Genomic DNA, 13,781 nt, shown 5'->3' on the forward strand with positions numbered 1-13,781 from the left:
ATGCAACAGTCTGGGTGGTACGCTTCTTTGGGGATTCTCCACACCGTAATTCTCCCGGATGTGGGGAAAACAGTAAAGGTGGACTCATCAGAAAACAATACATGTTTCACATTGTCCACAGCCCAAGATTTGCGCTCCTTGCACCATTGAAACCGACGTTTGGCATTGGTATAAGTGACCAAAGGTTTGGCTATAGCAGCCCAGCCGTGTATATTGACCCTGTGGAGCTCCCGACGGACAGTTCTGGTGGAAACAGGAGAGTTGAGGTGCACATTTAATTCTGCTGTGATTTGGGCAGCCGTGGTTTTATGTTTTTTGGATACAATCCGGGTTAGCACCCAAACATCCCTTTCAGACAGCTTCCTCTTGCGTCCACAGTTAATCCTGTTGGATGTGGTTCGTCCTTCTTGGTGGTATGTTGACATTATCCTGGATACCGTGGCTCTTGATACATCACAAAGACTTGCTGTCTTGGTCACAGATGCGCCAGCAAGAACTGCACCAACAATTTGTCCTCTTTTGAACTCTGGTATGTCACCCATAATGTTGTGTGCATTTCAATATTTTGAGCAAAACTGTGCTCTTACCCTGCTAATTGAACCTTCACACTCTGCTCTTACTGGTGCAATGTGCAATCAATGAAGACTGGCTACCAGGCTGGTCCAATTTAGCCATGAAACCTCCCACACTAAAATGACAGGTGTTTCAGTTTCATTGTCCAACCCCTGTAGATCTTTGTGCAAACAGATCTACCATTACACCTGACTACACCGGGATCCTTACTGATCAGATTTCTGGTATGATGAGTGATGTTTGTGCAACAGAACGTCAGCCAAACAAAGCACTGAGCTTGAGCTAACAACACCCTCACCTAACACAACCAAACCACACCAGACTGCACATTGTGGTGGTCAGTTATGTCATGCTGCACAATGAGCACCTGTAGATGCAAAACCTCTGCAAAAAGAATAATTATAGCCAGAAAACAACCACAGAAAAATTTTCAATTACAAGATGCAGACAAAAATCCTATAAGAGATGAATATGAACACAGAGGGTTTACTAAACTTCTGAAGAAATGTTTAATCATGCAAATGCAGCCATTGCCTGTGCATTCTGGAGTCACATTGGGTGGAAAGAGACAAGAATAACTAAGTTTTATTTAGAAATTATACGTGTGAAGATAAAACTGTGGACATGAGGTAGTTTATACCAAAATGCTTCTGAATATTTAACAGGATGAAAAAAACTTAAGTGTATTACATCATCACACTGTAAGCTGAATGTTCTGTACTAAAATCTAAAAAAATTAAAGCTTAAAAGCTGTGTAGAAACTGTAAAAAGTATCAAAACACATATTTGGTCAGATGAAGTCCAACTTCCTGTGAGCAGTTTGAACTTCTGCTGGGAAGTGTGGCTGAGCTATGTGGCTCAGAGAAGACTTATTTTTTTTCAGCTTTCCCCGAAAACCTATTAAAGTCTGTCGGAGATTTTCCTTTACGGATTCTATAAAATAAAGACTGTTCATTGTGTCATTTATTTGTGATCAAGTTACATGATGGGATTTTTTAATTTGTTTTTGTTTATAGGTTTTCAAAACAAACCGAAAATCATGGCCATAACTGAATAATAAGAAGAAACCTGCTCAATATTAATAATTATGCTTCATAGTTTTTGCATTTACACACTTCAATAAATATAGTAAAGAGATGACAAAACAACTTTTTGTTCAGCGAGCATAGAAGTACATATATTCTTCCATTGAATGTCTATACCCGCCAGTCCCTCACAGGGCAACACAGAGGACAGAGAACAGGACAAACAGCCATGCGCACACACACACACACACACACACACACACACACACACACACACACACACACACACACACACACACACACACACACACACTCACTCATACCTAAGGGCAATTTAAAATAACCAATTAACCTAACATGTATGTTTATAGACTGGAGGAAAGAGCTGGAGTCAAATAAGGACAATAACAAGATGAAAAGAAAACGTGGGAAAAAAATTATAGCGTCTTTATAGTCTTCAGCCTTCAACAGTTATAGAAACAGAACCAAAACAGTTTTACAATTTGTATTACTGGGCAAATGCAGATGGACCTGGCTTGAGCATTTCTTCACATACATTTCAGAGACAGTATGGCCACTAGAGGGCGCCAAATGATTACTAAAAGATGACCAAATGACTTCGACAAGATATAACTTCATCCAAAACGCGGATTTAAAGACATAAAATGCCATTGCGTTGATTCAACACAACGAAGGACCAAACCGATACCTGTAAGAAAACCACTGAGAGATATAACAGAGATCCACAAAAAAAAGTTAAAATCAAAACTAAACAATAAATAGACAAATTAGCACTTTTAGATAAGAAATAAGCATTGTAAGGTACAATTTGACTAGAAATATCCCTAATTATTTCTAAGAAATATGTAAAACTTTATTTTTCTTTCAAAAAGAAAATGGAGTGAAGGATTAAATTACCTGGAGCATGCTAAATCAAACAAAAATAATCACCTGCACATGCGAAGCCTAAAAAGGTGCCCACTAAAAGTGACCAAACAAACACAAGTCAATTCAAAATGACAATGCAACAAAGTAAGATTAAATACTGAAAATGGACCACAAAAAGAAACAAAGGAACTAAAAAGTACAAAGATGTATAATAAACTCCAAATTAGTGCAAAATCGTCAGCAGAGATGGCTTCAGTTGTTGTGCCAGGAATGTAAAGCTTCTGCAGGTTTTAGTCTGACTTTCTGATCACTCCTGATTTCACTCAGACTAACCTGACCTTTGTTTCTTTCTCAGCAACATCACTTCTTCACCTCCCATGAGGCCAAAGAAACCGACGTGGCTAGCTTTGTGAAAGTCATCCTGGGGGACTGAGATCTATAAGCGCATGGCACGGAGGGAGGAAAACTTAAAAACCCATCCTACAAAAAGCACCTGTTGCAGCCCCCATTACCTGCAGGTTTTCCCGTCCCTCCCCCCACCCCCCACCCCACCAGAGTCAGAAAGACAAGATCAGAGGATGAAGAGGAACGTGGAATCTGCCTTCGTGTCTTCTGTGAGGTGGTGGGAGGGGTTGGGGAGATCTTGTGTATAATGTGGAATATTTCAAGGTGTCTATATGCAAAACCTCCCTCTCTGATCAGATTAGCTCCACTCACCCACTACTCCCAATGTTATTAATGAGCTGAGCTGATACTATCAACCACCGTGTTCAAACTCTTGTTTTCTCGCTAAAAAGCAGTGGAAGATGTGCAGATCGCATAAAAAAAAAATGATGGATGATGTAACGCTTTCTCTGTATAATCTAAATCTTTGCCTACTCAATGTAAAGTCTTGCATCGGATTATTAACTGACTGCATGTACAGAATATATCTCTGGCAGCCACAGATGCCCAATAATGAACAGCTGTAGAGCCTGATTGTAGACTTGAGAGCCCCCTAGTGGTCAGTAATAGGTACTGCAGTGCAACTGCTTTTCTCACCAATGAAACTTACCTACACGTTTTAGGCTCTTGGCTGCCTGTGAGTGTGTATGATTGTATGTGTGAGCCGATGGATATGTTCAAACAACTGCACACCTGCAGGTGGAGGTAGAGCCAAAATATTGTCCTTTTGATTCGCAGTCAGTGAGAGGTTGGCTGATGTTGGGATATAACTTCTGTTTAGCATTTCAGGCCATTGAGCTGCAACAAATCAATCAGATTACGTCATCAGACAACCTTATTAATAACTTTCATTAGACAATCAGTTACTTAATGTTCACTTCTAAAGGAAAAGTAGAAAGACCTGCAGAGTTAGTCAGTGTCTGTTGACAAGCAGCGATTTGAAAAACCAACTGAATAAGACTGTATGACGTCAAATATCTGATTGAGAGATATTACTTTTAGCTGCTCTTCTATGCTTTTAAGTTTAGGGTGCAAATACAAAGAGCTGTCTTTTGCCTAAGTATTTCTGGGAAAGGTCTTAACTTTGAGTGGCTCTTAGGAAAAGTGATTGATTTAATGTACATTTTAATATAATTTGACCACAAAATGCTTTCAGAATATCCATTCAACACTTGTTATAAGCCAAAAAGGCTGACATTGTTAAACCTGGTTGAGGATTTTGTGAAGCCTTGACCTGCCAAAACCAGTTTTAGCAAATTCTCATTTTTAAGTACTTCAATACAAGAATATATGTGGAAATCGTTGGAAATATGTTTTTAGCTGTCATTAATTTGGAACATAGTTGACTTTATGTTGAGAGAGAGAAGATATTGCTGTAAAACAGGGTTTTGCTTTTATGAAGCAAAAACAATGATTAGGGAGTAGACATTTTTATCTTTAGGATCTTCTATTAAAGATGAGAGCAGCTAGCATGAGGTGTATTCCCCTCTGAATGTAGATCCTTATCTTAACTTTGAGATTTTCTAAAAACTGCCAACAAGTCTTGCTCTTTGTTTTAAAAAAAGCAGCTTGAATGAAAAGTTAATTAACCTGCAACTAAATGCAGTTTACAGTCTAGATAGTTTCTTACACCTTTTGCCCTTCCTCTGACTTCCTATTTAAACACTTCACTGATACTGAAAACTTTTGCTCTTTGTCCTTCGGTGACAGTATCCATTCTGAAAAGTGTTAGGGCAACATGTTAATGCATGTGGTGTCTTTACCGATCAGAAAAAAACATTAATTTTTGAGCTTCCAACTCGAACGTCGCTGGCCAGTCCCTGTCAAACTGAAAGTCATCAGACTTAGATCGCTGATATATTGTAGAATCACAAGAGAAATGAAACTGTCTTCAAAAATAATACTTCAAACTAGCAACAAGGTTTACCCATTTTATTTTCAAAGTTTGTGCTTTACCTGATGCTTGTGTGTCCTCATGAAATATAATTATGTATTGCAGAACAAAATAATTGTCCACCAGCTGCTTATTTGAATTAGGCCATTTGGTTTTTCCCCTTCTTTTAGTTTAAGGTAATCTCAAAAAGAATCGATGCCTTATCCTGCTGGATAGTGCCCAGTAATTAATTTAATCCAGCTATTTAGCACTTTTTCTCAGTGATATTGTCTCTTCATTCCCCTTTTGGTTTTTCTGGTCCGGATTTTCTAGCTCAAAGTAGTTTGCCATGACAGTTTGAGCGAAGTTAGACCAAAATATTCTTATGTTTGCAGAAACAATAAAGATTAATAAATTCTGGTTCAAAACGGACATAAAAGTTATATATACTCCTTTAATGGATGAGTGTGTAAATTATTTTATTTCCTCACCTTTTGCACTGCCTTAACCAGTAAGCAGTGAGCCTTGTCTTTCAGTTTGATTTGTTGCAGCTCATGGTCTTGGTAATGCCGGAAGCAGCAGTGCAGACCTCCACATGCTTTGTTTTCAGTGTGCATTTGTGTGTTTCAGGGGAACATTATCCCATATCCTTGTTTTCTGTACTGAGCCAATCACAACCCTCTCCACTCCATGCTCAACATAAAAGGAACTGGACATTGTTGCTATTATTGTTAATACTATATTATGTTATTATTTAGGTCCACCACCCACCTCCAATCCACCTTACACACATATTAACTGCAGTTATTCTTATTTATTACAACTGCTGTGTCCTTCTGAAGACTTGAGCGATCTAGTAGAGATTCTTCTCGCTTGCCTCTGCGGGCTGTGTGTGGTTTTGTTGTGTTTTTCTTGGCTCAAACAGGTAAATGCTTTTAAAATGTAACTTTTATGCCTTCTATGTGCCTCTATAATGAAAAAAAACATCTAAGAAAATAAGAATGATGAAGGTTTGGGCTCCCTCCCTCTTCACACACTGCATGGCGTCATATTCTCACTTCCTGCCAGCTTTGAGGACTTTGTGTTTCTTTGTGATGTTACTCTTGCTGTAGCTTGAGGGTGTTTGTTTTTGTGCCTTTTGTTGCCTTGGTGTCTTCTGAGGGCAGAAGGTTTGAAGATGTTGAGGGAAATTTTAATTATGCTCTCGCCTTATCTTTAACCTTTAAGATCTCTTTATTTTTAGTCACTTTTTGTTGAGTTTGTCTTATTTTGGAGCTCAATCTGGGATCTTATGTTGTGAGTTTATGCACTGTAGAAATGCTGATTCTTTGGCCTTCAGAACCATTTGTCTGCTTCAGTCCTTCATTTTGTTTTGAGGTTTTCTGTTTTGTGCAGATTAAAATCCTCTCTGCTTTCACCCCATAACCTGGTCCCAGCTTGGCTCAGGTGTGATGACCTTTAGCTCAGAGAACTCCTAGAAGTGTTACAGTCCTCTAACAAACCGTCACCCTCCTCCTTTGTTTGTTCCGGCTACAGAGCGCTGACTGCTGATGCTGCAAAGAGGCAGAAGGGCGATGAAAGGTCGATGAGTTTTGTGTTTTTACTGCTGTCAGTCAAGATAAATCGGACACTTTTATGGGCTACACACCTAGGGCTCCATCATTATAATATTTCCATGACAAAATTCTGAAAATTCAAGATTCTTTTTGTAGAGTTGTACAAATTTTCAAAAAATTACCAAAGAGGAGCAAACCAGGATCCATTGATTCATGATCGTGTGTGCAGTGTTTTGGGGTGTCTTAAGTGCCTAATCATGTTTTTCTGTGGTCGCCTATTTACACTTCTACACTTCTCTGTGTTTGGGCATGACACTATCTTAGTTCCTCTGCTGGGCCCCCTGAAACTGCATGTTGCTGGGATGTTTTGCTTTGTACTAAGGAGCCACAATCACAATATGTATGAAAAATCGGCATTCGGTCATTGAAAGGTTCCTCTGTGTAGTCTGTGGAATTCAAAGCTGGGTAAATATCTAGACATTTTTAGGTTTTGCTTACTTTTTTTTAAGATTCTCCTAGTTAAATTTCCCAGGAATAGCTTTCCTTTACATTTTCAATCATATGTGTTTCGAATATGCTCATTTACACCACTAGAGGCCAGAATCTTCACATGCTGACTTTAAAATTAAAGTGAAATTAATGCGTTTGCTATAATAAACAGCTTTTACTGTTACAATTTAGAATAAAGCAGTTATTTAAACAAATAAAAATCTTACAGAAAATTATCATGTCATTAAGTTTTGGTATTTATGTTCACAAGGCTTCTGATCTTGAACACTTAGTAAACATTGGAGTCTATTGAGGGATTGTTATTAAGTTTTAAATTAAAAGGTTTCAGTGTTCCATATGTAGATTTTAATAACCTCTTTTGGTTTAAATTGCACATTACAGAAATCTCAGGAGGTCTTTATCTGAGTTATTGGGTTTTTTACAGCAGCTGTCTTAATTAAAAGCAACAGTTTTTATTTTAAGGTGAATCTAGACCAGAGTTCCAGTGAGCCATAAGCCCTGAGCTCCAACTAAGGAAAATTAGTCAAAAGCTGCAGAACCTTCTGAAAGCGCCAGAAAGATTGGCGAAGACACAAATCAGATTTTTTTAAAACATGGACTTATTCATTAATTAATTTAACTTCAAATGTTATTGTTGTAATAAAGAAAATGTGTTAAAACCTGGGAAACCAGTGAGCAAAACATCATGCCTCAATCTCAGTTTAAGCAGAACTGAATCACTTTCATATTTACACTCATTAGCCCACTTAAAAAAAGGCAGCATCCCTCATATTTTTCAGCAGTTTTTGCTTTTTTGTCACACTTACTATAAATTTTCAATTTTCATCAAACAGATTTTAATTTTAGGTAAAGCTCTGATCATATTTTTACCTAATCTTGGTTCTTCCCTGAAGCTGGAGCTCTGTGCTTTTTAACAAGCTTATTTGAAGCAATACTTAATTAGATGTTTCATATCTGACAACAAAATACTGCCTTCCTTGGCAAAAAAATGTTTGACAGTTCAAAACTATACAAAAAAGTCAGTATCATAAAATGTAAAACCGTGGTCAGGTGAGCAATGCTGTATTGAGCAGAGTAATTCTGTTGAAATCCACAGACTGAAAATATAGGCAGTATTCACAGTCAAATAGCTGCTTGTTAGTATTCAGTTTATCCAAAAACAAACTTGTCACAAAAGGTAAAAAAAAAAAAAATAGTTTTTGGTTTACGGCTTTGGTGGAGGCAGTGTGATAGAAAAAAAAAATACTTGTCATTACTGTAGGCCATATCAATGTAGAGAGATACTGAAATGAGATTCTACAAATGCTCGCTCCCTCAGAGTGAATTTGTGGGTTGGAGAGGATGGCATAGCCTGCCTGCAGTCCTTACCTCAACCCGATTGAACACTTGTGGGATCAGCTTGGGCATGCTTGCCAAAGTGACCAACACAACCACATATGTTGACTAGCAGCAAATGCTGGTTTAGGAATGGGATGCCCTCCCACAGAAGTGTGTGGCCAAGATGGTTACCAGCAGGAGGAGGAGGTGCCAGGCTGTTTTCACTGTGCACGGTTGTCCCACACACAACTTAGGCCTCTATTTGTTAAATGAATACCCTATTATAAGTAAACAATATCTCTTGTTTCTTCTAACTTTAATTGTCCAATAAGATAAAGCAAGACAACAAGTCAGCAGCAGAATTTTTGGCATAGGCAGAGAGGATTTGTCAATTGTTTTATGAAACCCACATCTTCATCTCTGCAACCCACAAATACAGTACATGTTCCTTACAAATGTGGCACCACTAAAAGAAAAAAAAAAAATTGGCCTTGCGACTATAAGATTTATTGCCATTAAACATTGTTACTACAAAAAATAATGGACAAAACACAAATGTTGTAACTTTTTTTTGCTAAGACTATACTTGTGCTGTTTGGACTTAGATAAAGTCTAAACTCTCTCTCTTTGTTTATGACACTTCCAGCTACAGTTAACCTGCAGAGAGTTTTTAAAAAGGCTGAAGAGAAAATCCAGTCATACACCACATCATATCTTCCTGCTTTTATGTCTGTCTGAGTGAGTTCGGTAACTTGTTACAGGGTAGAGCTATCTTTATATTCCCATCTTTGGAGAAAATAGTAAAACATCAGCATCCCTCTAAAAATGTGCAACGTCTTTCTTTCCGCGTCTTTGTCTTTTCTGTGAGCGTTCGTCTTTGTCTGCATTGATGTAGAAAGTCTATTTCCATCCTGCTATCACCTGCCGGTTGATGTTTGCTCGCCGGGGTCAGGACGTCCGCATGGGAACATCCCATGATAATCTGACTCCATACCAGCAGCCAGCAGCAGGCACGTGTATGTGGATGATGCAGCTTTTGCAGTAATCGTTTATTTATTTTGTCGTTGAAGGTCATAAAGAGATGTGAGGCTCAGAGAGAATTGGAGGAATTTTATTTTTATTTACCTACCACATATTCAAAGTTTATCTAAAGAATTATCAGAAAGCCTGCAGATGAGGGAAATTTAAAGCCCTTTACAGACTTTTTTAGGATTATTTCAGGTGTAAATCTGTCGTTTGTGTGTGTGCACATTTCTCATGCTACATGACTTGTGACCCAGTGGAGCTTTTTGTTGTTAAACTGCTGGTACACACAGCTGTATGTGACTTCCGATGTTGCAGTGTTTGTGTTCTTTAATCTGGGATTGGAGGGAAGTAATCCAGGGATGCTACTGTATGTGGAAGAGGGTCTTCTCTTTGCTGTCGGGTGGGTTTGGGGAGGGTTACTTAGAGTTTACAGCTCCATGGGAAGTGAAGTTCTCAGTATATTTCCACATCTCTTAAGCCTCCTCTAAGACTGATGACTGTTCACTTAGAGCTCAATGAATTTCTATAAATAATTTAGATTGCTCAAAATGATTGTGTGCAATTGTAATGATGGAAATTCAATAAAAAAGATGTATTTTTACACATTTAGTTCTGCATCAATTTCTTGTTTTGTATTATGTTTCTGCAGAAGCTAACACGAAACTTGAACACCAACATTAAGACAAATATTTATGCAAAGGAGTCAGACATCAAAAAGTTCTGGGTCAAAACTGAATGCTATTTGAACAGTTTATAACTTTATCCCCCTTAAACAAAACCTCAGCATTTGAAGAAAAGCAACCCATAGTATGATGCTGCCACCTTCATGTTTCAGAGTGGTCATTGTGTTCTCTGTGGAGATGCACAGTGTTGTTTTTGTGTCAAACATACCTTTGGAGTTGTGGAATAAAATTTCCAGTTTGGTTCCTACAGACAATAATACACTCATTCACAAGGTTTTGGGAGATTTTAGCCGGGCCTGCTTGTTTTCATTTCGATAAAAAAACTTCTGTCTTGCAGCTCCACTTCTTAGTCAAGATTTGGAGAAAACAGGGGATTACTGTCACATGTAGAACATACCAGTACCTTTTGTAATCCTCCCTGACCATTTTCTGTTATTCCTATATGAAATCGAATCCGTCCATTATCTATATCCATGTACAATGATGTGTGCATGCACTCACTCCTAAGGGCAGTTTATTGAGTCTAATTAACAAAATATGTATGTTTTAGGGATGGTGGGAGAAGGTTGGAGTTCCCAGAAAAAAACCATGCATGCACAGGGAGAACATACAACTCTAGTGTTGGATTCAAACCCTCAACTTTGTTGCTGCAAGGTAACAGTGCTAAGAACCAAATCACTGTGCAGCCCAACATGTAAAATGTTTTTTTCCCTACCATTTTTCTGTCTCAAACATTTGCACCAATACCTTTGTAGTTCCTCTGGGTTCTGCTAAAGCAGAGGTCTTCAACGATCCAAGGAGGATCATGGAGACACTGCAGGGGAATCGTGAGATATCTGATTAATTCGACTTTTTTTAATATACTTTTTTAAGCTAAATGTTATATCAATAAACACACATTAACATGAATCCAACATGTAACAAACTGATAAAGGGAGTCATAAAATAATGTATATTAGTCAGGGATGCACACATTCAGTGAGCACACCAGCTGAACTCCTAACTCATAGCCTTACCATCCATGCATTCTGCTCACAAAGAGAGGTCTGGGCAGGTCATGCAGCCATGGCGTGCTCACTCTTGTCAGGTTCACAGTAATTGGCTGAGAGCCTACTAGTGCTGTATATATGGTATGATATGAACTCAAGAAGACTGAATGCTGAAACTATATCAAAATGTGTTGTAAGAAGGTGTTAGCTTTAACAGTGTGCACACTTATGCAAACAGGCTATTGCACTTTTTTGATATTTAGGTTTTCTTTTCACAGATTTGTTTTTCAGTTAAAGGTTAACAAGTTTTGAAAATGATTTGTTGTGGCCTCAATGTCTTAAATCTCAGGAACCTGGAAATTTAACAGGGATGCCGAGACTTGTCAGTCCCTGTCCTTCAAACCTTACAAGATTTTTAGTTTCTATGTATTGTTCAAAATGTCACTAATGGTTTAACACTTAAGACAAAATCTGTAGATCAATGGGCAGACACATGCTTTTATCAACTGTATGTATTAAACTGGCATATAGGAGGTTTTTAACAGATAATGATCCAAAGAAAGGAAATTGGTAAACATCTCCCTAAGCTGATGTACCCTAATTTACAAAAAGAGTGAAAGATGGCCCTCTAGCCTAATAAAAAGAGAGAAAAAAAAAGACAAGTGTCGGGCATGGCGCTGGTGGCATAGGGGGCATTCGACGCAGGCTGTTGAGGGCTTGAGTCCCGGCATGTCAACGTTAACTGCATACCTTTCCCCTGCTTCTCTCCACAACATTTCCTGTCTGCTTATTTACAAAAAATGTGAAACAAATGGCCGCTAGTGCTTAAAGACAAATGTTTAAAAAGAAAAGTGTCACAGGTTCTGACTTTCCGTGAATGCAGGATGGAGTTATGTAAACTAGGGGCTGAACTTTGCTCACAGATGTCTGATAGAAGGTTGTTGGAGGAAGGAAGATGCAGTGAGGAGCCAAAAATACCCATCTTTCCCACATTAAAGTTCAGGAGGGTGGATGTGCGTCAGATCAGAGGTGTTGTGTGAGAAACTAAGAGTTGCAGGTAGTTTGGTTTGTTGTGCTGAACTTATTCTGGCTTTGTTTTGCTTCGCTCAGATCTCATCTCGCTTACTGTTTGTTAGTCTGCAGCAGATTCTGTTATTATTTGCCTTTTGTTTTGCACACGACATCCTCGTACTGTATGAGTTCAATAGGTCCATGTCCTGGATCCAGAGCTCGCTTCAAGCTGCTTTAGAGCTGCTGCACTGCGTGACTCTGCAGAGCAAAACAAGAGGCTATAGGGGCAACAAAGGACTGACAGATAACAGAAACTGATGTAGAGATACAGAGTTCAGAAAATGTTTGCACACTTCAGCTCTTATTACTGCTGAAATTAGGTGATAAACCAAGATCCTCTGAACTTTGACTTTCACGGTGGAAAAAATTATGAAAGAAAGGAAAGAGAATGATGAGAGGATATGAATACATAAAAAGCATCAATCAAAGAAAAAGCAATGAGAAATATTTGAAAATCAATGGAAATTAAGGTGGAAAAATAACAGAAACTGCATAGGACAATGAAACAAAGAAAAGCAAGGACAAGGGAGAAAAAAACATGGAAATATAAAAGAGACAAAGAAAATGAAGGAAAATGAAAACAGGAATAAGAAAAAAAAGGAAGAATTGGAAAGACTACAGTACTGACATCAAAAAACATAGAATAAAGTATGAGGATGAAAAGAAAGAAAATAAAAAAAGAAAAGAAAAATGAATAAACAATTCAAACTTTCAGACATCAATAGATTCAACTTTTTTTTTAGATCCAGTACAATCAGCTTGATAGAGAAGTCATACATAAAATTTCCCAAGAAGAGCTTCTCCATTGGTTTTGTTAAAGAACCCATAACATGGCGACAATTTAAATGCTTGTGAAAAATTCAGTGTCTTGCAAAACGGCTTAAGCTAAGGCAGACTGAATGGAGAGCAACAGTATACAACCATTTCCAACTGCTGCCACATACTCTCTATTAGATTAAGGTCTGCACTTTGACTAGGCAATTCTAACACTATCAGGTTTTCTTCCAGTACTGTCCTTTTTACTGTAACCAATCAAATGTTTTCTGCTGATCCAAAATGCTGCGGCGAGAGTTCTGATAAAATTTAAAAAGAGATCATATTTTTACCATTTCATCTTCTCTTTTTTGTTGAACCTACAATTAAATCTAGAGTAAAATTTCAATTCTCCTTCTTATATGTAAAGCCCATAATAATCAAGCCCCATCATACATCAGATATGGAACAGATTGTTCCATATGTTCCAACAGATCACCTTGTTCCCAGACTGCAGGTTTATTGGTGGTTCCTAGAGTTTCTAAAAGGACCGCCAGTGAAGAACAAAAACAATCCAACTTGTTGTGTGAATGTTTGTTCCAACATTATTGGACATTAGCAGATAGACTAGATAACTCTATAGAAACAGGTGACTGGAAATGCAAAGAAAATGTATGAGCCAGTCTGATCACATCCATTCAGGGGAATTTCTATTATTGCCTTCTGGCAGAAAATGTTTGTTTTGTACTTATACTGTGTTTTGTTGATTGATTAATGATTTTGGTTAGTGGATGCATTCTAGAGGTGAACGGACGGGCTGGTGGGCTACAAATGAGTTGCCCATTGGGGTTTGTGTAGCTTATAGTTAGTGGCTTAGATTACAATCAACTATCGCTATAGTCATGCTGCTACAGTCTTAGGCTACTGATGGACATACTGACCCCTTTTCCTCACTCTGCTACTTTCTCCTACTACTCTTCAATTATGCACCTGCAGTTATTTTTGCCAGTAACTTCATGTTTTCTTTTGATAGATGAAACAGTTTACTCTGTCTTTCTGTGTTTATCCCTGTC

General features: G+C 38.1%; 1 protein-coding gene across 1 annotated transcript in view; it reads left to right on the forward strand.

The window, feature by feature from the left end:
• Window positions 1–9,821, forward strand: part of map2k6 (mitogen-activated protein kinase kinase 6) — a 46,049-nt gene extending 36,228 nt beyond the window's left edge. Inside the window, exon 12 of the mRNA XM_047376983.1 lies at window positions 2,842–9,821. Within this exon, the coding sequence (XP_047232939.1) occupies window positions 2,842–2,919 (78 nt within the window). The 3' untranslated portion in view covers window positions 2,920–9,821. The remainder of the gene's footprint in view (window positions 1–2,841) is intronic.
• The last annotated feature ends 3,960 nt before the right edge of the window (window positions 9,822–13,781 follow it).

Source organism: Girardinichthys multiradiatus, chromosome 10, assembly GCF_021462225.1.
Source record: "Girardinichthys multiradiatus isolate DD_20200921_A chromosome 10, DD_fGirMul_XY1, whole genome shotgun sequence".
NCBI classification, from domain to species: domain Eukaryota; kingdom Metazoa; phylum Chordata; class Actinopteri; order Cyprinodontiformes; family Goodeidae; genus Girardinichthys; species Girardinichthys multiradiatus.